General features: G+C 41.4%; 2 protein-coding genes across 3 annotated transcripts; one reads left to right on the top strand and one right to left on the bottom strand.

The window, feature by feature from the left end:
* Nucleotides 1-488: 488 nt before the first annotated feature.
* Nucleotides 489-12384, top strand: tmod1 (tropomodulin 1). 2 transcript variants are annotated; one of them, XM_080837602.1, is made up of 10 exons: nt 489-778; nt 1699-1926; nt 3478-3634; nt 4501-4620; nt 6916-7005; nt 7820-7950; nt 8390-8497; nt 8866-9009; nt 9169-9313; nt 10089-12384. In XM_080837602.1, the coding sequence occupies exons 2-10, from the start codon at nt 1807-1809 to the stop codon at nt 10190-10192; spliced, it is 1119 nt and encodes a 372-aa protein (XP_080693728.1). In that variant the 5' UTR covers nt 489-778; nt 1699-1806; the 3' UTR covers nt 10193-12384. The 2 variants fall into 2 exon arrangements, with proteins under 2 accessions (XP_080693728.1, XP_080693729.1); XM_080837603.1 differs by having other exon boundaries at nt 10960-12384.
* Nucleotides 12385-14254: 1870 nt separating this feature from the next.
* Nucleotides 14255-17135, bottom strand: LOC308363927 (complexin-1-like; the record flags this gene model as incomplete). The annotated part of the gene is made up of 3 exons (XM_080836844.1): nt 14255-14449; nt 14745-14926; nt 17105-17135. The coding sequence occupies 3 exons, from the start codon at nt 17133-17135 to the stop codon at nt 14255-14257; spliced, it is 408 nt and encodes a 135-aa protein (XP_080692970.1).
* Nucleotides 17136-17594: the final 459 nt, after the last annotated feature.

Raw genomic sequence — 17594 nt, forward strand, 5'->3', positions numbered from 1 at the left:
TTGAGCAAAATTAACTTCAACTTAATTATTCTTTTTTTGTGTTTGTGTGTTAAGGGAGTGGAAGACCTGCTTCCATCATATTTTATTTTGTGCTTTGTATATATTTTTGAATCAAAACACCAGTTATTAAGGTGCTTAACATAATGTGTGTGCTTATTTTTAGCACTTTGTTTGGATTTCTTTTGTGTGTATTTCACTTTCAGTGTTGAGTTAGTCGCGAGAGATGATTCCTGCTGACCAAATTAGTTTTTAGTAAAATACCCAGTATGTTGCCTCTATTTGGTATTGCCATAATATCCGTCTGCATTAAATGCCACAGCGACAAATTTCATTCTTGTGTCGTGTGTTGATCAAGGTTGTATTAAGATTAGATACACAATTTTAAAGTTGTCTTGCTTTCCAATAGTCTTCTGCTTTAGAAGTTATCCCTAACGTAAAATACGTATGAGACCGTGACATCATTTGACTGACGGGACTACTAGGGGGAGTACACTGCCTACGATACTTCTCTTACTTGTCTGCGTCTGTATGGGAGACTGTCAAGGCAAGTCCACTTTGTCGATAACGTTCTGACTGTTAATGTTCAGAACTTTTGCAAAGTATCTTTTCAGCCGAGCGATTTCATTTTTGCGCCAAGAAAACTACTACTTTGTTCCATGAAGCGCTACATTTCTGTGTCCTGCCGGCAACGAAAGGGAACCATATCTGGTCAAACTATTCAGCTGTCACTAAGCGGGACCTGCTCTCTATAAATAGCCTGGAACAAGCAGCGGCGGTGGTAAGTGACGAATATAGTGTTTGTCCGCGGGAAACGGCGGTATATTAGTCGTTTCATTTTGAATTAGAAGAACTAACACCAGCTTTTAGGTCTGCGCGGAAACCTTTGGAATCAAAGCTTTACTCTTACAGTCTAGTTCTTGTTCTGAGTTTAAAAAAAAATTGGTGGCGGTGGAGCCTACTTTGGCCGTCTCTCAATTTTAAACTAGTCTGTGACAAAATGCTGGACATGTAGACATGTGAACATAGGTTATTGTTATATTTAGAAGGCCTATATACATAGGCTTTACTAAGACCAAAGGGTCAATTGAGGCTTCTCTATAATGCCACCTTTTACTTTAAGGCTTTAAATGATCTGAAGACAATGGTATCTGAACTAATCTGTTGAAAGCCTATGCAGACTTAGCCATTCAAGTGAAAACTAAACAGAAATGTAGCCCTAGATTCAGCAGTGGTCTTGAATGCGTTCTTTACACTTTGAATGTTTGGGAGGGCTAATCAGACTACATCAAAATGTCTGTTCAATGGCCTTGGTTCTCTCTTTAGTGTTGCATGGAGGACAGGGTCTCTCTCCTAAAACTCACTTTGTCCATGACCTATTTATAAAGCAGCCAGGGTCCCAGGTATATATATATAAAAAAAAAAACCTAATTGCAATTTCCTACAGTTAGAGTTAAAGTTGGGGTGTGAGATAAGCTCAGGGAATATAGAATTACCAGAGAAAAGGCTAACTAAACTGAGCATGTCCAGCGAAGTCAAGGATGGATAAAACCATTGTGCATTCATATTTCACATTGAACAATCATTTGACTTGCAGCAATTCACAGCACATTTCCATGAACTACAAACATGTCAAACAGATTTAGACATGTGATTCATCAGACCGTCTGTGATCTCACTGCTGCCCTCTGCACTCCCCAGGTTTTCCCACTCAAGCTGTTCTGGGTAGTCTGCTGCCGCTCGTGTTCCAGAGGGTATTGATTGTTATTGTGGGTTTTGTGCCCTAACCGGCCCTGCACTACCGCAGTCATGGCCCTGTTGAAACAAATGGAGAAGTATCGGGATGTGGATGAGGACGAGCTGCTGAAAAAGCTCTCTGAGGAGGAGTTGGAGAGACTGGAGGATGAACTGCAGGAGCTGGATCCTGATGTGAGTCTCATGACCTCATCACCTAAAAGCATCTTGGAGCAAGGAGTTTAACCCTCTTGTGCTTCTTCACCCGTCTCACATACTATTTCATGTTTTTTTCACCCGTCTCACATACTTATTTCATGTTTTTTCACCAGTCTCACATACATATTCATGTTTTTCACCCTGTCTCACATACTTATTTCATGTTTTTGGCTGCATTTTGGGAAATAATATTGCCTGTAGTTGGTGGCATTACCTTTAATTACTTTCAGATATTTTTGAAGAAAAGAATATACCCTTCATGACATTCTTTGCATTCATTTAATATTGTGATATTAGAGATCAACCTTGGCATGGCAAGTTAACTGGTCGTGATTTACAGTTCTACACATTGCATTTGATCATAGAACTCAGTCATCCTACTAAGCCATGGCCTTAATGTTTGTTTATCTGCGAGGCATCACTTCTACGTCACTCTTATTTCTTGTGGATTCATCTTGCATGTATGTACTGTTTCGCAGTGCTGTGCAGTGAGTGTCTGCACGTGTGTGTTTGTGTGGTGGGGCGGCGAGGTTATGTGATTGAGGTGATGACTGGTAATAATGATGTAAATTTTTTGTCCCCTAGAGTCTTACCGCAGACTTCCAGTGTATTGTGTTGTCCATGCACACAGCTTTTTTCTCTTTCCTTAGCTAACCTGGACCTTATTCCAGTGTACTGTTGTCCTACACACAACTTTCTTTCCTTGCCTTAGCTAACCTGGACCTTATTCCAGTGTTCTGTTGTCCTACACACAGCTTTCTTTCCTTGCCTTAGCTAACCTGGACCTTATTCCAGACTGTGTTGTCCATGCACACAGCTTTCTTCTCTTGCCTTAGCTAACCTGGACCTTTTTCCAGACTGAGACATGAGGAGCACTTGCACACCCTGATCTGTTATGAATTCTGTTCTCCCTTTGACCCTCTGGTCACATATGTATTAGGAGGATCTGCTATTAGTTTAATATATGTGTAGTTATTGTTTTTATTCTATTTGTTATACTTATTCTTCTTTATTCTGTGTAGTGGTCTGCTGTTTGTGTTTTTGTATTATGCTTCATGTGAGGACATTGTGTGCATGGAGTGTGTTAGTGACATGTCTTATCATGTGCTGTAAACTTCTGTCCCGTGTTAGACTCTATCTGACTGCTCTCAGTCCGTATTCTTAGGTGCACTTATAGACCCAACTGGTGATATGGACTTGACTGGAGACCTGTTTATTTTTAGCTTGCTTTACATCTCACCCTCCTCGTCTTTTTCCTAATCTAAGTTGCCAAATTTGTGGGGATGGGATGTAATTTGGGGAATGACACGTGATATTTGACTACATAAGAGTGTTTCACACACATTAAATGAATGATTAAAAGCAATTAATTCGATTTTTTTATAACCATAACTGGTAGTTTGTAACATTTTTTAGTCGCAGTAGAGCACAGATATGGTGTGTGTTGGGTGGAGCATTTGATCACTGGATTAAGCCGAGTTTTGTGGTGAGTGAGCACTGACTATTCTGTTGCTTGCTTGTCATCAGAATGCTTTGTTGCCTGCGGGCTACAGACAAAAGGACCAGACCAAGAAAACACCCACTGGAAACTTCCAGAGAGATGACTTACTGGCTCACTTGGAGAAGCAGGCCAAAGAGCACCCAGAGCAGGAGGATCTGGTGCCCTACACTGGAGAAAAGAGAGGTGAGTGGACATAGAAGCAATCACACTCATCTGCATGGGATATTCAAGTCTAAACTTATCTGCATGGGATATTCAAGTCTAACCACCAATAGAGAGCACCATATTCATATTGGAGGGGAAAAGGTCACCCTAAAACTAATGTCTGCACAGTAATCTCAGTTCTAAGAACTCCTTCATATTTGTTGCCTGCTTGCCATCTTCCCCCCGCCCTTGATGATCTCTGTCCTCCTTTCTTTTCTTCTCCTTAACCTTTCCACTGCCCTCCTCTATGTGCACACTATGACCTCATTCTCCTCTCCTCTCCTCTCCTCCCCTCTCTCACACTCTGCGTTCATCTCCATAATCCACAGCTATGGGAGTGTGACTGCCTGACGCTGTTTGCCGGATGCCACAAATGTCTGTCTGTAACTCTAGATGGCCTTCAGTCCATTTGTCCTGTAGGGGTGAATCCCTGTGGACCCCCCTTCTAGCCAGAAAAGAAACCCCCCCCCCCCCCCCCCCCCCCCCCCCCCCCGGCCTGAAATGGCCCACAGGGTTTACACTTCTGTATAAAGACTGGAACAGGCTAGACCAAGGAGTGGAGATTCTAGGCCTTCTGACTCTTTGATACAATTTGAAGCAATAATTTGGTATTTCACAGTACCACAGAATGTCTGTTGGTATATAAGACTGATATATGATCCAGCTTGTTTTGTCACAAAAATGGAGACTGTGATTGTATGCTTCTGCTCTGAACTATTGTTTGTACTGACAGTACTACATTATGACATTCCATTATATTTGACTTGCTTGAAAATGAAAAGTTGATCTTTTAGCATCAGCTAATTTAAACTAAGTTAAACTCATCAGTGTTGTGCGTCCCTCAGGTAAAGCTTTTGTGCCAAAGAAGAAGGTGGTAGACCCCATCCTGGAGAATGTGACACTGGAGCCGGAGCTGGAGGAAGCCTTAGCCAACGCCAGTGATGCTGAGCTGTGTGATATAGCTGGTAGGAAGAGCAAATCATTGTAAACATGGATAGTATACTGAATAATACACTATTGCTCTTCAATAACAGTGATGCTGTGTGATATAGCTGGTAGGAAGAGGAAACTATTGTAAACATGTACAATATACTGAATTATACACTATTGCTCTACAATAACATAACATAAACCAGAAACAGCGTTGGTTCAGATGCTCATATGTATACACACGAGAATTACATAGTAAGCTTTTTTTTCAAATTCATATTTTTAGTTTTTTTTAATGAGTTTCTTTTATCTACAGACAGAATTTAGGTTCGAAAACAAAATGTTATTGGCTGTATACCCTGATAAGACATCTTTCCACCATTATCCCTTTCCATCCTAACATTGTATCTGTATGTGTATGTCCATATTCTGTATGTGTGGGGGTGTGTATGTGTTTATCTTTCAGTGCACCTTTCCTCCTCTTGTGCCCTTCATCCTCCCATCATCTCCACTCTTTTCATCCTGTCCACCCCTCTCCGTGTCCCAGGGTGGTCACCCAGTGTTTAACCCACAGAGGAACCAGTAGAGGCAGCCCTCACACTGCAGTAATTAACATTTCATCTAAAGTGCTTTCATGCACACACTGCCATAGACGCGCGTATGGAAGCTCCTTGGATCTTGTTTGATGAGCACAAGAACAGAAGATGTCAAAGGGTCTTCAGCTGAAGTTGTTGTATATCACTTTCAAATGATGACCTATATGTATATTTCTCTAATGTGAAGATTTGGCAACTTCTAAACTAAAACGAAAATGTTAAAAACCTGTGTTGAGTCACATTATTAGTCATGTTGCCATATTATACTTTTGGATTATCATTAATTGGAATTCTCCTAAAGATTTCTCAATGTTGTTGACCCGGCGCCATCTCTATTCTTCCTGTGCTCCTTAAACAAAATGGCAGAGCTTTGGTAACTTCACCGTTGTATTCTGGCTTTGATGTTGGCTATGGACGCTGTTTCCCTGTTGGCATGTTGGACTGTGACCCGATCTTCTCCTGGCTGCTTGTCTTATTGCCTAACGAGTGTTTGTTTCTTGACTATGACTCACTGAAAAGTGAAAACACAGACACCAAAAAGGGTAAAATCAAAAGGGAGAGACTAAAAAAAGCCTTTGAGCGTTTAAAATGGAAGGTGAGGTGATTCTTAAACCCTCAGTTTTTCAGTAATACAGTATACCTTTTCTGCCACTCTGTGGTTTTCAAGGAGTTTCAAACATTTAAACGACACTACAGAGCCCCGTCATGTTTGAATTATAAATCCAACAGTTTACCTTCTGATCTTAACAACACCACAGTCCTCCTTTGAAAATGGCTTTTGTTACTGCGAGGGGTGGCTGAGACTGTTTACCCTCCTGCGATGTGAAGTACTACGTTTGCTGCTCAGTGTTTTGATAAGTTACCGGGAGAAAGAACACAACTCTGCTTTTGAATTGATGTAACGCTGTGACCATGGTTATCTGCTTTGCATGACATGTCTTTGGAAGGCAAATAGAGATCTAGAGGCAGTTTAAATGTAGCTATTATGTTTGCCTGTGCTTTAAAATATATTAATTGGATCTCACTTCTCTCTGTAGCACTGGCATATTTTCATGGTTATAACAGAATGAAAGCTTTTTCGGTGCTATAAATAGTACTCGGTTAACTCACTTTTGGGTAATTGAGGAGTCTAGTGAAGTCATAATATATAACAGTATGCACTTATTGGGTAGTCATTTGAGACATGGAACACTGAACGTGTCAGGCGAACAAGTAAATATGTAGCTTCTAGTGACACATAGTTTGTACAATGTCATCCCGCAAGAAACTTTGTATTTATGTAAGCATTTATGTTTTCCACTTCCATATGTTGAATACAGATGGATAGAGATGTTTATCTTTGTGTGTGGTGGCTGATCTTCGAGTTTGTCCTGTGCTGGCTGGTGTGAGCAGTTGATTTTGTCAAGTGGTTGGTCTTGAGTGATGCTTGTGTCTGTTTTGATCTTTGTCTGTGTTTGCTGGGTCAACTCTCCTGGGAATTACTTTTTTGTACGTTAAGTTTTAGAACTACATGTACTTCAAGACTGTTTACCTTATTCTAGTTCCTGGGTTTCCCTTTGCACTCTTTCCTTCTCGTAATCTCTGCCTGTTTTTCTTTTGTTGTCCTTTTGTCTTCTCTTACTCCCTATTTCCTTCATTCCTGTCTCTCTCTCTCTCTGTCTCTCTCTCTCCCTAATAGTAATGTGTTTGTATCCCTTCCTCTCCCTCCGTCTTTTGCTTCTCCTCTTCCTGCAGCCATTTTGGGAATGCACACTCTGATGAGTAACCAGCAGTACTACGAGGCCTTGGCCAGCAGCACTATCGTCAACAAACAGGGTCTAAACAGTAAGTCAACTATTTCAAACTGGCCTGAACCAGTGGTCACCCAATAAAAAATCGGGGCAAATCACACACAAAGGCTCAATAGTTGGACCCTCTTGGCCATTCACAAATAGTCATTAAACAAAGTAGCCACTAGCCAGTCACAAATAAGTCTTACTTAAACAACCAGCAATTACTGGAACAGTCTCTCTTAGCAATTACTGGAACAGAGCTCATGAAAATTCTTTGGTTAGGAGAGATCATGGCCGCATAAGGCCAGCTGTGCATAACAAACCGACTGTCCTTGAGAAAGATCTAACCCCTAATGGCTTAAAGCTATTATATCTGCCCATGTTGGAGACGTGGAAAATGTGCGTCATGAATGATGGGTTTATTGAATGATTGAAATGAGTATTGTAAGCACACAAAGACATTGACTGTCCTGTGTACATTAATCGAAATTAACGACACCCTTTGTAGTGTAAGCCTTTGAACTGCACTGCGCACTTTCTATAAAAATAGAGGAGGGTTATATGTGTGAGGGAGAGAAAGTGTGCACAGGGATACAGTAAAAATAAACACCAGGGGACGGTATTATTTCCCTTGCAACTGTAATTCTGTTCCAGTCTAAGTGTGTTTGTGTGTGTGTGTGTGGGTGTGTGTTTGCATGTGTGTGGTGCGTGTGTGTGGCGTGTGTTTGTGTGTGTGTGTTTCCGTGTTTGTGTGTTTTCCGTGTGTGTGTGTGTGTGTGTGTGTGTGTTTGCGTGTGTGTGGCGCTTGTTTGTGTGTGTGTGTGTGTGTGTGTGTGTGTGTGTGTGTGTGCGTGGGTGTTTTGCAGGTGTTATCCAGTGTGCCCAGTATAAACCCGTTCCTGATGAGCAGCCCAATGACACTGATGTAGAAGAAACCCTTCAGATGATCCAGCGCAATGACCCTGACCTGCTAGAGGTCAACCTCAACAACATCAAGGTGCTTCACCACATGGTTTTATAGTCTATGCCAGTGCTGCTACAGTCAGTCCCTTGGATTACTGACATGGTTATGGGTTCTTTTGTGAAGTGTCTCTCTCAGGTGGTTGAACAACGATTTAGAACTAGGTCAGGGCCTCTCTGTGGCAAAAAAAAATCATCTAACTCTACTCTGAGTTGCTTAAAACAAAAAAGTGTGACAAACCAATAACATGCACAGCCACCATTTTGTGTTTCTGTAATCTGCACCTACACCAGGTTCATCTCTGTATTCCACTCACTATATCTTTAATCGCCTACAATTAATCAGATCAGTGTTCAGCCTAAAAGGCTCAAAATGACCTTGTTCTATTAAAAGATATGATGCGACAACAGAAGTGCCCCCTTTCTTTTTGTCTCCACTACGAAGTTGCTGTGCTGACATGTTCCTTTTATTTTAGAACATTCCCGTGCCGGTGCTGAAGGCCTACGCAGAAGCACTCGCTGAGAACACTGTGGTGGAACGCTTCAGCATTGTGGGAACTAGGAGTAATGATCCCGTGGCCCATGTAAGTCCTCATCAGTCAGGCTTACATGTCAATGTATCAGTCCAGGTTGGACAAGAACTAGACATTCTTCAGATTTTGACTTGAGTTGACTGATTCATTTGACGCTGATTCTGTTTTTATTCAGTGTTTGTCCACAATGTTGGATTGAATTTGCCAAACTGTGAAACTGTTTTTATCATTTGTTTGTTTGCCGGCATGACCCTGTGATGAAACAAATTTCAATTCAAACTATTTAGTTCATTTATCTGGATGTAGAATGCATCATTTAAGAGTATAAGGATGCGGAGACACAGACTTGAGCAGGTTGACTCAGTAAGCAGCCTTTGCCACTAGAGGGAGCTGATGTTTATGGTGACACTCGTCCCCAGGCCTTGGCAGACATGCTGAAGGTGAACACCACCCTGAAGAGTCTGAATGTGGAGTCAAACTTCATCACAGGGGCAGGCATCATGGCACTCGTGGTGTGTCTGCAGTCCAACACTACATTACTGGAACTCAAGATCGACAATCAGGTGCTTAACCAGACTCAAAAGCACCCACTGTGTCACAAACTGGTGTGTGTGTGTGTGTGTGTGTGTGTGTGTGTGTGTGTGTGAGAGAGAGCTGGGGCGAGCTAGGTTTATGTGTTGAATAGAATAGAGTGAAACAAGCTTTGTTTGTTTGTTCTATAGAGTCAGCCACTGGGCAATAAGGTGGAGATGGATATAGCCAGTATGCTGGAGAAGAACACCACGCTCTTGAAGTTTGGCTACCACTTCACCCAGCAGGGTCCCCGGCTCCGTGGGTCTAACGCCATGATGAACAACAACGATCTAGGTTAGCATCATGGGTACACATGCCCATGTTTGTGTGTGTGTCTGTGTCTATGTGTGTGTGTGTGTGTGTGTCTGTGTCTGTGTGTGTGTCGGTGTGTGTCTGTGTTTGCCTGTGTGCGTAGACAAAAATCAAGGTCGGAGCTCACTCTCAAAAAAGTACCTTAAAAAGTGTTTTTCATCCAAAAGGGGTTTATTGGCTTCACCAGACAAGAAAGAAGTGCAAACGTTTCGGGTGACCCCATCCTCAGTGCAAATTACAAAAAATAGAAGTTCACAGCATATATAGGATATGCCCTCATAAGCAGGATTCAAATGGACCAATCACAATGCATTTACGCAAACAAATTAATTGGCAATCAATTAACAAGCACCACATTTTATCAAACATCCATGTCATACTACATTTCATTGCAAGTGCACGTGGAAGTTGAGAAACATTGATATAGGTCACACAGGAATGTCCAAGGTTACAGAAAACAAGTCAGGTGCTTATGTGCGTACACATGCCCATATTTGTGTATGAGAATGTGTCTTCCCAGTTTGGCTCTCTTTTTGCCCTGTCTGTGGATGTATATTCCTATGTGTAAGAAAGAGAGAGAGTGTATGTGTGTGTGTGTCTGTCTGTCTGTCTGTCTGTGGATGTATATACCTATGTGTAAGAAAGAGAGTGTGTGTGTCTGTGTCTGAGTGTGTCTGTGTCTGTGGATGTATATTCCTACGTGGAAGAAAGAGAAAGTGTGTATGTGTGGTATCTGATTGCTGGTGTTGTGTTTCAGCACGAGTGATCCGTTCAGATTCGGATGGTTCCTTTACCCTAACCCTGTCTGTGCCCGAGCTGGAGAGGGCCTTTGGTAAAAAATTCAAGCCCAAGAGCAAGTAAAGAGAAGAGTTTCCATACAAACATTACTCTCAGTGTGCTCTGTCCCTCCTGCTCTTGCTCCTCCTCCTGCTCCTGCTCCTCAAGCCAGCCTCCTCCTCCTGCTGATTCTGAGCTTTTCTTGCCCACTTAAAGGTTATTTCTGTTTCGGGCTTCTTACCTGGTCAGGGCCTTCATGAAGATTTGCTGTCAGAGTGTTCATGTGATGCCTTTGCTTGTCGGGATTCTGTGGGCTGTTTTGCGATGCTTGTTCTGAGCTGTTGCTGGGGAGAGACCAAGAACAGCAGGCCCTTTCCCCTCGCATGTGACCTTCTATAGGCCTGCTCGCTCAAAGGGTGGGACCCATAACTCATGACTGAAATGTGCCATTCAGTCAGCCATGATACTGTACTCTTTCACTGCTGATGTTAAAGACTGATATTAATGAAGGTGGTTGCATGCCAAGGCTACAAATGATATTTGCCATGCTTTTTCCATGCTCTGTCTTTTTACCAAAATATAATCTGTGTGTCTTTTATCAGCCATTATCAGTACACTGGTGTAAGTTAGCAATTCTCAAGACTGTTAACTCCATAGCTTCACTGAAAGAACCATGAAACATTCATAATCTCTGCAAATATGAATACTTCTGAATTAATAAGTCTTCCAAATAGAAAATACAAAATATTTGTAATATTCACCCATAGTAAATCGTTTTAAAAATGTAGTTCATTTTCAAATGTATACACATTCCTACGCTGTTCTTACACCTGTCTCTCTGGTCATTGCAGTAAGAAAGAAAAGGCTTGAAGAAGGCCCCATCTTCCCCAAATGTCGGACAAACGTGTAACATCACTGCCCTTGGATGGGACTCCACTCAGCCAACATCCCCAGCAGCTCTTTTCCCCTCTAGAATCCAGACCCTTTTATTGGCTTGTAGTAGTCTGGTCTTTGCTGTTGTGTCCAAATATTAATAGTTCTTTCTACCGGGATGATTCTTTTGTATAATACTGAGTTGGTATCACCTTTCCTGTGTGTTGTCAGTAATATACAGGATTCGATGTTGATTGTCTGGAGGGCATGATTTGCTATCTACAAAATGTTTTGCCACATATACAGTCCAATGTCTTAACTAGTTATCAAATGCTCTCTAAATCTCTGTTTCGACTTAGCTGCAGCACTGGGGCTGAGGCCAGGAGAATCAATCCTGAATCAGACCAGCTGCCTGGCAGCAGAGAGCCTCTCCCCCTCACCAAACAGGGCCCTGAGCCCTAGTATTACAGCAACATAAGAGGTCTGAGACTCGGACATGACGTTTTAGGCAGGATGTTTGAATCACAGATATTATGTCAACTTAATTGGGATATTGTGTTTATGTAACTGACGTGTTGAAGGCACTTCAGTCTTTAACTTCCTGTGTTTCTGTTTTGGCGTGTAGAAGTGATATTGCTCTGGGTGTTGATTGTTGGAAGAGGAGGAGAGTTTAGCTTTAGATTAAAGTGTGGTTCTTGATGCATTTGTATAATTGCAACCATTTATATCATAACACCTGAATTGTAATTAAGACAGTGGTCAGTTTTTTGAATGATTTTATTTTGTTTTATTTTGCACTAAAACAGCAAAGGGAATTTTTTTGACACTGATCTTTGAAACACACTGTATTTATTTATATATTTATTTTGGAAAACAGATCAAGGGCCAGATAATCACCATGGATACTGTTTCTCTCATCAGGTGACTTTGGTCTGCATGGCAGTAGCTCTATCCCAGACTGAGATAGTTTATCTCCAATGTGAACCGAAGGCCCTGTCTCTGATACTTTATATTTAGGCCATGTTGTAATTTTTCTCTCCCTTTAAAAAACACTTCATTTTCAAGAGAAAGCATCAAACAATTACGTAGTCATTCTGTTACCCTGAAGCATTCAGTTGTTATTACAGGAAGGCAAGAGTCTCCTTGAGAGAACTAGGTCAGGCTGTAGGCCAAGCTGTGCCTTCAGGCTGCTCACATATCCCAGAGGGCTGTGCAGGACAGCAGGTAGCCCTATATGGACAGGGGCTGGAGCTCTGGTCCAGCACACGTGAAGAGCATAAGTGATGGACTTCAGGGACAACAATAATGTTTCCTCTGTCAAAGCCAAGTACGGCCCAGAAGATTCAGCCGTCTTCTTGATTTTGTTGATACAAGAATAAAGTTTTAATTATTTGCATGTTTAAGTGGGTGAGTCTTGTTTTGTGTCATGGTGAGCCATTGTTTGGTAACTTCACAAGGTTTATGTCAGTGTCCAGGCATGTTTCCATCTCTGGACTCTGGATATGATTAATGACAAATATAACAAAACATCTGCTGTATCTGTTAGGGTAACAATGACCTCGCATACATGGTCAGAGGGTACCTCTTACCATCATGAGAAAACTATAGTTCAGTTCCATCAATATATTTATTAATTGTATTAGCCCCTCCAGACATAAAAACTCTACTGTTAGAATTTACCAAAGAAAATGACACTTCCCACCATGTATTACTATTCCGCATATTGCTTACACATGTATGGTGGAGTTGTGGTTATACACCTAAATAGACACAAACATAAAAATAGACAGGCTCAGATCCTGTAGTTTAGTGTCAGTAAACTTTTTATTTTCTTTCATAAGCCAAGCATACAGGATGATCCTTTTATTGCTCATAACATTCAATGACCAACTGAAAGATACATTTGTTAGAAACAGTGTGATGTCTTTGTCACTTTTGGTTCATACAAAGTGTTTTGCAAAAAACAAACAAAAGATGGTTCAGTACCTTTCATCCTGCATTATGCAATAAGTGGAGGTCCAGCAGTCTTGCCTTTTTTTTGGTGTTTATTATTGGATTTTTAATTTCACGATGTACTTGAGGTTTTGGACATATGAACTGCATTGAGGCTTGATGTTTAAGTGTTTGAAAACTGGTGCTCCTGACTGAGACTATGTAAGTCTGAAGTTTAAAATCAGCGCATTGTTTTATGGAGTTGCACACAAAATGATGAAAATTATTGCCTTATACAACAGTTTCTTTTTTTAAATGTTCCACAGAAAAAGGGAAATTTAAGAGCTACTACACATATTCACAATGAAGTTTACAGTGCCATGCAGGAACAAATATTCCTTTTTTCTTTTCTCAATTTTCTTATGAATAAAAAATGAAACAATAGTAGAAAAGTGTGGGTTTTAACGCATGTAAGTATACATAATGCTTGTACAGCATTTTATAAATATTAGAAATTATGCGACAACCCAGGATAACATGAGAGTATGATGTTGAGACTTCCCTCAAAGATAAAATATGGCTTTTATTCTGTGACTATCCTTTATTCTTTATGGATACTGTTAAAAACATAACATACACATATTATTGTTACCTAGAGAGTATTTACAAATCTGCCAATAGAGAAATGGTTAGGATGGGGTATATGTGTGAGTGCACTATTTCTCCTGAAGACGAAAAGAAAAGTGCACATTCATTCGCAGATTTAAAATATCTCAAGCTTAATGTCACTTAAGTGAACTGCCCAAGGTGGACTCCATCATTTCAAGCAAGCAGTTTAGTTGCTCACTATTTCAGCACAGAGTGAATACTAAGAGTGTTGACTAATGCAGGCACACAACAGGCCTTCAGGTTCTTCCACAGTACTACTGGCACTCAACTAATCGGGTGGTCAAATGGAAGGAACAAACACATAAAAATGGCATGCTCAATATTTTGAGTCATTTTGAGATGAATGAACAAACACTAAAATGGCATGCTCAATATCTTGAGTCATTTTGAAGATGAATGCTTATCTTGAAGCAAACAATAGCCACAAGGTTTGGTTAGCATATTTGGGACAAAGACTATGTTTGTTTGCCAGTATATCTCATAATTTATGCCACTGAAAAATGGTGACTGGAGCAGAATTGGATATTGGTGTTTCATCCTACAGCCAAACGGCTGTTACCATCTGTTCTGCTCTGCTGTGGTGGCGTGTGTGAGGAGCCGGCAAGATTAATGATGCAGGGACGGGGTTGAGGGGCAGGTCAGGTCAGGTCAGACACAGCTGATTGGCACCGGCTACTTCTTGAGCATGTCCTGCAGTGGGCCGGGGAGGTACTTCATCACTGTGTCCATGATGCTCTCCTCCTCTTCATCATCATCCCCACAGCCTGAGGGTACAGCCTTCTTGGGACGAGTCAGGGAGCCCTCGGCCACCTGCTCTGCTGCGGCAGCGGCCTCCGCTTCTGCCTCTTCACGCTTCTTAAGGCCATACTGCACACACACACACACACACACACACACACACACACACACACACACACACACACACAAAACCAGGGTGATGCACTGAGCAGGAAAACTATCTATTGTCCTGTGTTCTGGTTAAGATGTCTCATATACTGGTCAAGATGTCTCATATACTCTCATATAATTAAACTGGGCTTTCAGTGATTGTCAGGCAACTCGTACCATTACACGGGATACTTTGTCTTGAAATAGGTATGAACAACATTACAGCACAGCCCTTTCTATAAATGACAGGTTGCGGAAATGGTGTGTTTGTTACCTTGTCTCTGATACCCTGCCGCACTTTCTCCCTCTCTACCTCCATCTTGTTATATTTGTCCTTCCTCTCTTCCTCCTGTTGCCTCAGAGCCTCCTGTCGCTCTTCTTCTTTCTCCTTCTCAGCTTCAGGATCTTTCTCTTCTTCCTCCCCACCCAGCATTTTACCCACATCCTTCCCAGCCCCTTTACACATAATACAAAAAAACAGGGTTGACATTACTGACTAATAAATATTGTTACAATTGGATATTTCCTCATTAGGTATGTATCTTACAGACAGCTAGGCAACATCTTGAGCTATCGAAAACTTCCACAATCCATATTGCAACAACAAATACGTATAAATTACAGTATTTTGCTTTTTGTAAATAACAGTATTTACGTATAGGTCAGCAGCTTGAATACGTTTTATTAAGTCTATGTGTTCAGCTGAAATTGTCGTTGAGATTTTTTTACCACCTTAGTTCAGATGATGCAGTGGTCCAGAAAAATTGTAACATTGATGACAGTAATACAGTTAATGAATTACATTTTTTATGATTACCAATTGATTGGTAGTCATGTTAATTTGTGTTTCATGCTTGTATAGGCAGCTGAGATGAACCAGTGTAGCTGACATTTATGGCAGTCACGGTTCAGCAGATGATCAGTGTACTGGCCTTGACTTCTCCTCAAACACTCTCTTTGGCTCTTTCATCAGGCACACTGCAGTAGAAATTTGGCACTTTATAGGAAGATAAATGTCTGACAGATCTGCAAAAGAGCTGGATCTATGGATTTCACCAGAGTTGAAATACTGCAGTATGAATGTGTGGGTTTATGAGAGTGTTTCTGTGGCCAAGACAGACACATTGTGTGCCTTTGTGACTGTGTGTGTGTTTGTCCATAACTGAGAGACATTTTGTGTATGTGTGTGTGTGTGTGTGTGTGTGTGTGTGTGTGTGTGTGTGTGTGTGTGTGTGTGTGTGTGTGTGTAGTAAGTGTAATACACACAGGCAGGGAGGGGGAGGTGGATTCCACAGCACTTCCTCTGGTGCTTGAGGGATTCTCTGGTCAGCAAAAAAGCGCAATGCTGCAAAAATCTTAAGCCACTCAGTACTAGCACTCAGCAACAGCATCACTACTGCCAGTGCTCACTAGAGTAGCCACAAGTCACGTCCCTTACCATCTGAATATTCCAACTTAAAAGGCCTGAGACAATCTGATCCCTGTCTGAGTCTATCTTGTCAGATATCACTGGGGAGATGTGAACTGCACAGTTTCCACCTGCCTTAGTGCAAAGTGAGAAGCTTATATAGCCTATACCAATGGAGGGATCTGTATCAAAAGTCACTGTTTTACATAGACTCGCCATTTATCTATTCAATTTTTCCGATTATCCATTTCCGTAAAATACAAATATATTTACCCGACATGACCACAAAAGAAAAAAATATTACAATGAGTTTGATTGATGGCTACCTCAAAACACACGGCTACCTGCACAGCGGTTTTTGAGCACACCAGGAAATATCGCCGCTAATCAGGCACTCTCCACAGATAACAGAAATCTGTTTCCTGATGTCTATACTTGAACTTAATGTTTTGCCTTCTGTAAAAGCAAACTGCAAAATGACACACTTTAAACTAAATGAGCTTGATTCAACTTGGGAGAGGGAACCCGATTGATCTCAAGTCTTCCATGAACAGTCACACACATCCCATCCATCCAAGCAACTACCCATCACCACTGCAGTCTCCTCTGCTTGGGCAGCATGCCAGAGATGACATCAGCTCTTTGACTTTCCCACAGTCAGCACTCTCGCGCCCTGAGCAGTCAACACGGGGGCAACCATTAGCTTTATTGCAGCGCGCCGAAAATACGTTTCTTTCATCTACAAAGTTACACAGGCAACGTGATTTGTGTTTTGAAAGAGACTCGTTTTTCATGTCACCCTGAAAGTACTTTATGCAGCTCTGTTGCACCCATCTCGCTAGGAAGTGGGACAAGTATGCTAAAATAAAAAGTAGCCTACACTTTTATAAGCCTGGAATGGGTTAAGAGACAAATTACTTCACGTGAATTATTTTCAACAGTCTGTTTTTATATGGTCTATGCTTAGTTCGAATACTGCCCAGTCTGTGTGGCCTACATAATACTTCTTAAATAAACAACGGTTGACGGGACAAAAGCAATGCACTATTTCTAAATAAGATAGTCGCATAAGTGGACCTATTGAACGCAGCTGAGTCAATTAATGAATGCCTTGAGAGGCTCAGGATCAATCATTGAAGACAAGCCTCTTGCCTCTTGTATTAGTCGTGAGTAGGCTAACTGCTTTCACATCGCCACTGACTCAAAAAGTATAGTAAGAAACTTACCTCCCATCGCAGCTTTCATTACAAAATTCATTGTAGTAGATTCAAATTCTCCCTTTCACAGAACTGAGGATCTCTCATTCGGGGTGACTTGACCAAGTGACGTTGTTGCCAGACCTGTAGATTTTAACAGAAAAAAGTTCAGGAGTGGCAAGTTTTGAAGGAGCAACTTTTTGTTTTTTAGTTAATTAAGGGACACAAAGCCCATTTGTATAGGCCCGATTGTATTTAATTTATTAGCAAGTATATACGCACCTAATGAACACGCGTTTGGACCAAAGCCTACTGTAAACATGTATATCTCCCAAAAACGGAATTGTTTCTGAGTTAACAGCCATCAACTCAAAACGTTACAGTCATTTTTCAGGAAGATCTAAAATTACTCAGAACTGGAAAAATATATGCATGCAAGAAGCATCTTCACATTACACTGCCATCAATCTCCCCATCCCCCGCGCGATCGCACCAAACCAGCATACTGCAGATTACTACG

Source organism: Sprattus sprattus (assembly GCF_963457725.1).
Source record: "Sprattus sprattus genome assembly, chromosome: 4".
Lineage (NCBI taxonomy): Eukaryota > Metazoa > Chordata > Actinopteri > Clupeiformes > Clupeidae > Sprattus > Sprattus sprattus.